General features: G+C 37.8%; 2 protein-coding genes across 4 annotated transcripts in view; both read left to right on the top strand.

The window, feature by feature from the left end:
- The window catches only part of LOC122262211 (facilitated trehalose transporter Tret1), an 8,501-nt gene extending 6,044 nt beyond the window's left edge, over nucleotides 1-2,457 (top strand). Inside the window, exon 7 of the mRNA XM_086543410.1 lies at nucleotides 1,956-2,457. Coding sequence (XP_086399536.1) covers nucleotides 1,956-2,138 — 183 coding nt within the window. The 3' untranslated portion in view covers nucleotides 2,139-2,457. The remainder of the gene's footprint in view (nucleotides 1-1,955) is intronic.
- A 5,754-nt stretch (nucleotides 2,458-8,211) lies between these two features.
- LOC122262212 (uncharacterized) overlaps nucleotides 8,212-10,000 on the top strand; it is an 11,525-nt gene continuing 9,736 nt past the window's right edge. Inside the window, exon 1 of one of the 3 annotated variants that reach the window (XM_043030172.2) lies at nucleotides 8,212-8,641. The gene's annotated coding sequence lies outside the window, so the exon portion shown is untranslated. Of the gene's footprint in view, nucleotides 9,338-10,000 lie in introns of all 3 variants that reach the window. The other 2 variants (XM_043030173.2, XM_043030171.2) reach the window with 2 other exon arrangements.

The following is a 10,000-nucleotide window of genomic DNA, read 5'->3' as shown; positions in this document are numbered from 1 at the left end:
ATGATAGTGCCATATATTGCAGAAATGATTATAATAATGATAATGATAATGATGAATCATACTATTGTTGATAGAACATAATGAAAATGGCAAAGATAAAGTTTGTTATCATTTGGATTCTCATTCATTGTCACTTACCAAAATGATCGTCATTATCACTATCCTCATTGTTACCATCATCATCCTAATTGCTATTACAATCATTTCCATCTTTGAACAGATAATGTTTATTTTTCATTTTTCGCTCCAGGTCATGATGCCATTTGGGAATTTATCATAACGTGTAGTCTTACATGAGGTTATTTTCACCAACAATGGCAAATATCCAGACAGAGTGCCATTTCCTTTATATTTTTTATTAGATCGATTTGTTCCAATCCCTCTCCAGATTTGTCTGTTTGTAATGATTCGAAACTGCTATCACTCAGAGTATCCTCTCTCTCTCTCTCTCTCTCTCTCTCTCTCTCCTTCCCTCCTTCAATCTCTCTCCCTTTCCCTCCCCCTCTTTTATTTCTATCGATCTCCCAATTGCTCTGTACCCATATACTCCGTGCCCCTCGTGCCCTCCCTCCCTTCGTCCGTTTCTCCTTCTCTTCCTCCATTCACTTCTCTTTCTCTCCCCATCCATCTATCTATCTCTTATTTTACACGTCGAGCATCCATTGCGCGTTCACTTTGTCCGAACAAGAGCTTCTAAAAATACGCGTTGATCGAACGCAAACTTCTCAAATTCCGCCATTTACTCAATTTGCTCCCACTCTCACGCGCGCGGACTCCATTCCTTTTGGAATATTCAGAAAATCGTTTCAACTCCTTTCGCTTCCTTGCCTCGTTCACAGGTGTAGCCTCCTCGTCTACTTTTACTTATTATGTGGAGAGTAAAATCCTTTAGAGTTGTCTTTATAGCGGTATAGTGAAAAAAAGGTGTTCCACTTTTCGTATAAAGTACAGGTTCGGCTTGTCTTTTGTTTGAGAAAGTATGTAGAACAACTATTTTGCCTACTTATAAGGAATTCGTAAGTGAATAGATAAATAACTGCTGATAAATCCGTAAGCAGATAAATAATTTTCTGAGGGTTTGTCTTGTGGTAAATTGGAGTTGTTTAGAAGAATTTTGTCGAAAATACGAAAGCACATCGTAAAAGTAAAGTAGTTATGGAGAAAACTGCAAATGATAGAACACACGAACACACAAACACTCATATATATATATATATATATATATATATATATATATATATATATATATTATATATATATATATATATATATATATATATATATATATATATATATATATAATATTATATATATATATATATATATATTATATATTATATATAAATACATACACATATACACATTACATATACACATATATATATATATATATATATATATATATATATATATATATATATATATATATATATATATATGTATACGTATGTGTATTTGTATATGCATACACGAATCTACATTGTGCATGGTGTATATAGAGCCTGTGTGAAAGGCATTAGCTTCCTAACGTCGGTATCCTCTCCCTCGTATCGGCTAATTTATTCATAGGAAACTCCCATATCTACCTCTTTTTTCCTATAGACATTCCCTTCCTCTCCTTTTATCTGCTTGCCAGCGCCTAGAACACATACACATTCACTTGCTTAAAACATGCCTCAGTGCATGACCGCTACGGCAATGGTGATATTAATGATGGCATTATTCGTGTTAATGCTGTTGTTCATGATAGTGATTGGTGATGCCGATGGTGATTTATTAACAAGAACAATACTACAAATAATGGTATAGAAAATAGCAATGATGTAAACGACACTAAAGCAAGAGCAGATTACAATACCGCACACGCAAACAAACTGACTAGAACAAAGCAAAGAAGAACAAGCGACCTGAAGCTACACCCCTTAAATTAACACGAGCCTCTTCCCAACCCGCAGGCCGGTGGCATCTGCTACACGGTCGGCAACCTCGCAGGGTTTCTGGTGCTGCAGTTGTACACGCCCATGCTCGAGGCCTTCACCCAGGTGGGCCTTTATGCATTCTACTCGTCCGTTTGCTTTGTGGGAATTCCCTACACGTATTTCTTCGTAAGAGAGACAACCGGAGTGAAGGTCGGGTGAGGGGTTTCGGACGCGGCCAAGCAGAGAGGGAGGAATGGGCGACGAATCAGTGGAATGGCTTTGATGAAAGGAAAAAAATAAAATAAAACTTGGAATAAAGTGAAAGACAACAGGAAAATAAAAACGATCTGTCTGAATAGAGCAGATTGGCTATGCAGTATGAATTCAATATAGCTTTATGTATAGTTACATTGAATGTATGTGGATTAAAATGCAATGAATATTTACATATATATCAGTATCATTGTATTTTGATTAACAAGGTGTCTTACATAAGATAAACAACTGAAATTCAGAGAATATATATTTTATGATGCAATGTTGGTTTTCTTTCTTCACCGCACTTCAACGTACTTTTTCCCATAATATGTATCCTATTACGACATTAGGAAAAAAAAAATGTAAGAATTGTCTGTAAAAAAAAAATAACGTTTTTCCGGTGCATAAACAAATATAATCATATTGCTGGAAAACCTGGCTTTGTGTGTATGTGTGTGTATTTGTGTGTGTGTGTGTGTGTGTTTGTGTGTGCGTCTATGTGTGTGATCATGCACGTCTGTTCTAATTCCCTTTAATTACTCTGCTCATTTATCTTTCAAACAAAAAGTCTTTCATCCACTCGAAAAGTTTTCATTTGACTCCTCCTTGGTGTTCCAATTTCCATGTTGATCTACTGTGACACCTTGTCAAAAGCCATTTTGAAGTCTGAGTTTATACAATCTGCCCATCCGCCTCACTCTGGCAGCATCTCTGACTGTTATGAAAGCAAAGGACATTTGTTGCAAGTGACCTCCCTTTCCTGAGACCAAACAGCTTATTTGATATCATATTATGTTTCTCAAGAAGTTTAACCCTTGTTCTCTTTTCATCTTTTCAAGTAGTCTACATATTACACTAGTCAACGAAACTGGTCCATAATTTAAGGGATTTTGCCGGTTACCACTATTATACAGTAGCGTAATATTCTCATTATTGTTGGTAGTTTCTCTTGCTTCATGGAACTTCGGAATATAAAAGATAACGGTGTACAAAGTTGTTCAGCACATCATCTCATCTGTTCTTTCCGTGTTTGTCTTGTCTAGTCACTCCAGCAGGTCTTTGATTTCGTTCTTATGGAGCGCAACGTTTTCGATGTACTGACTGTTGTTTGGAAGGCCTCTTTCCGTTTCAAAGTGGGTGTCCTGAACAAATACCAGCTGATTTTTTTTCGCTTAGGATTTCATACATTTCCTCATCTTTTATAAAAACAATGTTATTGTTTGTGATGCGGTCAGTTTGATCTCTATTCTTAGTTTTACTATTTATGTAGTTGGAGATGGGGTCAGGCTGATTTGCACACTGATTAATGATATCCTTTCCAAAACCTATCTTTACCTTTTTTCACGGTTTGAGTTTACTCGTATCACCCTAATTTGTACCGTTCATATGCAGCTTGAAACTAATGTCTTCTGGATCTTTCCTTAGAAACTACTTTTTGTCTCCTTTGGCTTTTTTTGATCGAATCTAAAGTTTCGTACATATCTACCTGCTGCCTCTGCATATATTGCGAAAAGCTTTATTTCTCAATTAAGAATTGTTCTAAGTTTGTACAATTTCCTCTCTTACAGTTATACCTCCTCACTTTTTCATAACTTTTAATGGCTTTTCCTGTGATAAACAAGATCTTATTAGTTTCATTACTTCATCATCACTTTTTTCCAAGTACAGGTTAGTACTCTTTATCCTTTATATCATCTTCATGTCTTGCAAATACTAAATCGAGCGTAGAAGGCTTGTCCAGACTCTCTGCCTTCATGTCCTGCCACACGGGTGACTCCGCGACTGCGTTTTAGGATCCAGATTTTCTCAGTCAGTTGTGCCATGAAAACCTCCTAAGAGAATCGGTTTTGCGTTTGTTTCTACAAATCCTAGGATTCCCCAAAGGCTCTTTAGTGTTTGGCATTTCTTTTATGACGACACTGGTGTATGAAGTGACACGTATACATTTGCTTCAATTTCGATTGTCTCATTATGAGGGCGTGCAATATTTCTACTTTCTTTAAAGTGATTCCTTTTCTTGTTAATATTACTATCTTTTACGTATCCTTTCACCCGATCTTTTCTTCAAATATTGTAATCTTCGAATCCAGATATTGTATTTTCTATGGAGAAGTCAAAGTTTGGATTCAGTGATGCATATGAGATCTGGCTCCCTTCTTTCAATCATAATATCGAGTTCTAGTAGCTATACGACTAAGCTATCGGCTTTTGTATAAACGATTTTTAGATTATCTTTCAATACTTCATTTGCTTACAATGCTTATGCTTGTCTGTCATTGCCGTTTTTCCCTAAAAAAGACTTGCTTGACTTTGAGAACTCTCACCCTCTTAACGGGGTTTTTCTTCTGTCCTTTGTTCATGTTTGCTCTTTCCTTTATCCTATCCTCTTTGCTCATATATTCCTTTATCCAATTATTGTCTGTATCTGTTCATGGTTTGACAGGTTTCTGGCTTTGCGTATTACATTCCGTTCTTTATTATCTATTGTTTCGAAAGGAATGTCAGTTTCAGAGGGCGTTTCTTGCCCTTTGCATATAACTCCTTCCTTCTGTGTCCTGCCATGTTTTTTCAGAGATTTCGGGATCTATAGACTTGGAGTTGCCAAGAACCAAATTCTTTTCTTCATTATATCGTTCGATGCCGTCTATTACCACTTTTTCTTCATGCCCTATATTTCTATATGTACACACAGACACACACACACACACACACACATATATATATATATATATATATATATATATATATATATATATATATATATATATATATATGCACATCCAAAACTGAGGACGAAGAGGATTTCAACGTTGACTAAGTCAACAACCAGTTCAATGAGATAATACAGGAAGGTGCACTTGAAGGAAAAACAAAAGCAAATGTCCAATAAACGTTTTGCAGAAACTAAGCGGCGAGAATGTCCTCAGACACAGGCAAAATAGAATTAACAGAACTAACAAGGACTATCAATGATAATGGCAAGGAAACTGCTTCCAGGCATCACCGTTAAGGCAACGAAAAGGAGCCGCGAAATTGCAAGCAATCAATTGTATGCGACATAGAACCTGATGATGGATTGACTACAACCGGAGTGAAATTGCTAGAGTAGCAGCCTTTTATAGGGACTTGTGCAAGTCTAACGGACTAAAGCCGGTGCATTAATTACAGATCACATCAGAGGAAATCACATGGGCACTAAAAGTCATGGAGAGGGCGAAATATCAGGAAATAAAGATGTCAGTATAGATCTTATAGATCTTATAAAAGATGCAGGAGAGATTGCAGAAATGATATACACAAAAGGAAATACAAAAAAACATACAAAAAAAGATATTCAAATATCTAAAGAATTGCCGGCATATATGCCTCCTGTATCTTATATATGAGTTGTTTACATTTATAACAAAACGCATCAATGACTTACTAATTCTAACCAGCTTAAGAAATCAAGCAGACTTTCGCGAGGGGATTCCCAACAGCTGACCACATCTACACACAAACCCAAATAAGGGGAAAAAAGGGAAGCCTCTGCGTATGGCATTCGTTGACTGCGAAGAGACATTCGACTTTGTAAAGATAGCAGCAGTATTAGAAGCAACATGTAAACAAGGCGTGGGGGACGTCGTCTACCGCAGATCATGGGGAGATACAAATGAAGATGGAACAGCGACCATCAAGAACCATGCGAAGAGGGGGTTAGGCGGAGCGGTGCCATTTCACCTAAATTTTACAGCTTGACTATAGTAACTATCTAAGAAGGTAATCTGAATTGAAATGTGAATTGAGTTTGGGACGAACATTTATGTAATCTAAAGTTTTTAGAAGAAATTAATTATGACAATCGATAAGCAATTTGAATAGGGGACGTTCGAAGGTTGATCTCAAGATCAACAGGAAAAAAACTAAAATCTTGTTCAATAATCGATCCTTAATTGAGAAAATCCACTCACAAGATGAAGTTACATCCTCTGACACGGAAATGGAACAACGGATTAAGTCAAGGGCTTCAGGCAGACACGATAACACACAGTCACATATAACAAGGGTCCTTGCAATAATGTCTAAAGAGAAAAGGTCTTCAACCAGTGCGTTAACCCGATCGTGACAGACAGGTAAAAATTAAATACGAGCAAATTACTTTCCACAAAATTAGCAAGTGCCCAGAAAGGACTGATGCTGGGAATTAATTAAGGGAAGAGGAAGAAGGCAAAAAGGATAAGGGACCAATGATAAGACGGCGTGATGAACTAAGGGCGCAAGACAGGGATGACTGGAAATTACCGGGAGGGGCTTACGTCCTGCTGTGAAATGACGTATATGCATACATACATACACATATACATACATATATACATATATAAGTATAAATATGACTATATATATATATATATATATATACATATATATACATATATAAGTATAAATATGACTATATATATATATATATATATATATGCATAAATTTATACATATATATATATATATATGTTATATATATTATATATTCATATATGTCTATATATACGCATACATATATATAAACATATGCTTATATATGTATATATATACATATATATATAGGTATATATATTATATATATTTATTTATTTATATATATGCGTACCCATCATATATGTACATATACACATATGTGTGTGTGTGCATAGTGCCAAACACATACACAGTCAGGAAAATTGAATAACCAATAACCACTCCGCGTGTCTCTTGCAATAACAGGGCAGCGCGGGTGTTGCCTGAAGACTTTCCTAAATGATTATCAAACGCCGATAATTTGATTTGCTGTCCCGCATTTTTCTCTCCCGTCCTCTCCCTCCTCCTCCTTTTAAAGGCATGATTTAACAAGCTTCACGGTACTGCTTCAATGGATCTCGCAAGGAGACTTTCTCATGGTTACTCTTCAAGTCTTTTTTTTAGATTCCTCTTACAAGTGAAGGGAGAATAGTAGTCTTAGGTTCCGTTCTAATGAGAGTCCTCTATAGCTGTAGTCTTTCGCGTGAGGGGTGGGGAGGGAGGGAAGGGGGGGGGGGTACCTGTTTCTAAAAGCTGTTTATTTTAGCCGCAGATTATGTACTAGAGCTTCTCTCTCCCTTCTTTTCCCTCGTATAAAAGTTGCTGACATAGTTATTTCATTTTTATGGGCTCCCATCACCCTAATTGCCAGAGAAGTATTGTATGGGAAAAAAGTTCAATGATAACAGAAGAGCGGTTGATATCTAGTTAGCTGTATGTTTTTTTTATTGTTGAATTAATTTGCTAATAGGCACAGTGACCACCACTGCTCCAGCACTCCACTCTCCTCTAGCCGGGAAAGGGCGGGTTGAATGCAGAGTGAGGGCGAGAACCCCATAGATTTACAAACACTAGAGTTGTAGGTGTTGGCCCTCTGCCAGCTCCGTTTTCTGTAAGGAAGAACTCGCCCGGAGTTTGCGTCGGGAGTCGAGGTGCCAGATGCGCGAGGGAGCCTTACATTTCATTCGCATTAGAGGGGAGCTGTGATATCTATTTCGTCATTTCTAGAATGCACAGACAGATCTAACCATTTGCAGTATAATTTATTTTGTGTCTAACTCGTGCGATGCGCTCCGTGCGAGAAATTTCACACAACACCCCGTGGAGCCAATAAAGCAATTACGACTTGCAGTTTTATTTGCTGTTTATCGTTTCTTCCCAAAATGTGTCGTTCAAACTGCTGGCCGGACGGCCTCAGGCTTCAAGAGGGTCGGGCATCTTTTCTCACTCCAGATACCATAACCCTTATATTACCCTATTTAAGCCTCGATAAAAATAAGTAATCTAATTTCTCATGTAACAATATATAGATGAATGTCATATCGTTAAATGTTATCACATGCAGTTGTCCGTTCCCAATAACAATACTACACCAACTAAATAGTATAAAAAAAGAAAAAAAAAGTCGCTAATTTGCATGGTCATGCAGACGATCATATGATGAAATAATTGTTATCTCAGCCGAAGTAGTTGTAGTAGTACTCCACCGCTGCGTTTGGGTGTCACTGAACAGTCGTTAAGGACGCTAATCTGACACTCGCAGCTGACTTCTCATCGTCGCTCAGAATACAGATGTCAACTCGCTAAGTGCAATAGCGACTAGAGAACAAGGTACATCGGTGCCACAAGATGCGAACGAGTGTATGGCTCTGTTGTGGCTCTCGTGACGTGCGCGCGGGACATGCAAGGAGCGAGTGCCAGACGCGGGCAGTGGCTCTACTCGGCCGACCCAGTGGCACTAGACCAGTTATGAGAGAGCCGGGGAAGGCGCCACTCCCTACGCTCTCGTCCTTGTGGCACTGCCGTGTGCTGTGACTTCGCGGGGCGGTTTGCGGTGTCTATTAGTGCTGTAAGACCTCTTAACATGTGGGGGAGGGAAGGGATCTTACGGTGCCTGCAACACAACGCCCCCTCGCCTCGGGGGAGTGCCTCGTGTCAGAAAATCTAAGTCATTTAAAGCTTGATGATGTCGGGTCGCGAGATCGGTCGGACTGCCGGATGTGAGGCCTGGATAAGCCAGCGCGGGAGAGATCCGACGAGTGTTTTGAGGGCGGGCCTTGACGTCTCTGTGCACACGTGACGTCATTCGTTAGTTGGAGTTGTAACTCGTCCTCGAGAAGTTGGTCGAGATAACGAGACCTATGAGGACTGATCTGTTACTTGGCGTTGACTCGGGATCTCGGTCTCGATCCTGACGCTGCTCGGAGTGCTCACAAATTCCCCCTCAATGTCTACGTGGAAGAGTACTGAGAAAATCCAACCATGATTTCGTTAGTAAATTATATGACCACTGCGGAAGAGAGAAATGTATAGTTGTGTATGTAGTACCACTCCTACAGGCAAAGAGTAATCATAGCTCTTTTCTAATTACGAGGAAATTGACCATTATGAGGTGGGCGTCGTTAGGAAGGATCAATTAAATAAGATCAATCAGCAGTACCGGGAAATCAACAGTAACTAGGACGGTCAGTCAGCCTTTGATCACTCGGGAAATTATCAGCGACTATTTGCAGTAGTAGGCAGTTTGTTAGGCAGTCAATCACCAGCAGGTAGTTTTATCAGCAGTACGACTATCAAGCAGGTGGTTGGCGAGTCGAAATATTATATATAAATAACGGTCAACGGATGTCGTAAGTTGCCACTGTTTGTTATTATTATTATTAATATCATTATTACTTTTGATAGTATTACTATTGTCATTGTTATTATGATTATTTTAATTATTATTAATATTGTTTTTATCATTTTGATTATCATTATTATTCTTTTATAATGATATCCTGAACGGCAACATACCGACAAGAATATCGGCGGTTTAGTACTTTAGAAAGAAAGAAAGAAAGAAAGAAAGAAAGAAAAAAAAATCGCACCCATTAAAAAAATAAAAAGTCTCCGAAAATATAAGCACATATTTCTACTTTTCATATAGGTCTGAGATTGTGTTCGTGATCAAGGCTCTCGTCAAAGTTTTGGAAGCCTATAACGGATTATATTTTTTTATTATTATTATCTTACTTTTTTTAAGGCTGGGAGGGGGGTAGCCGTATAGGGTGGAGATCTTTTTGTGAAATTGTTTAGCGATATTACTGTACTTACTTCGTTAGAAAATCATATCATTTATATAGATTAGATAAAATGTACTACCATTCCCATATAAGGAAATCAAGTATTTACGACTTCTCACTAATCACGAGGTAAAATGACGATTATAAGATAATGATAACCATAAATAAAATAATTGTAATAAAAATATAATGATATTAGCGTATTCGAAAAAAATAAGCACGGTTTAC

This window comes from Penaeus japonicus, unplaced genomic scaffold, assembly GCF_977035675.1.
Source record: "Penaeus japonicus unplaced genomic scaffold, GWHDUDI00000001_assembly GWHDUDI00000013, whole genome shotgun sequence".
Taxonomy (NCBI): Eukaryota; Metazoa; Arthropoda; class Malacostraca; order Decapoda; family Penaeidae; genus Penaeus; species Penaeus japonicus.
The sequence above is the reverse complement of the archived record's forward strand: the minus strand, read 5'-3'. Positions and strand labels throughout refer to the sequence as shown.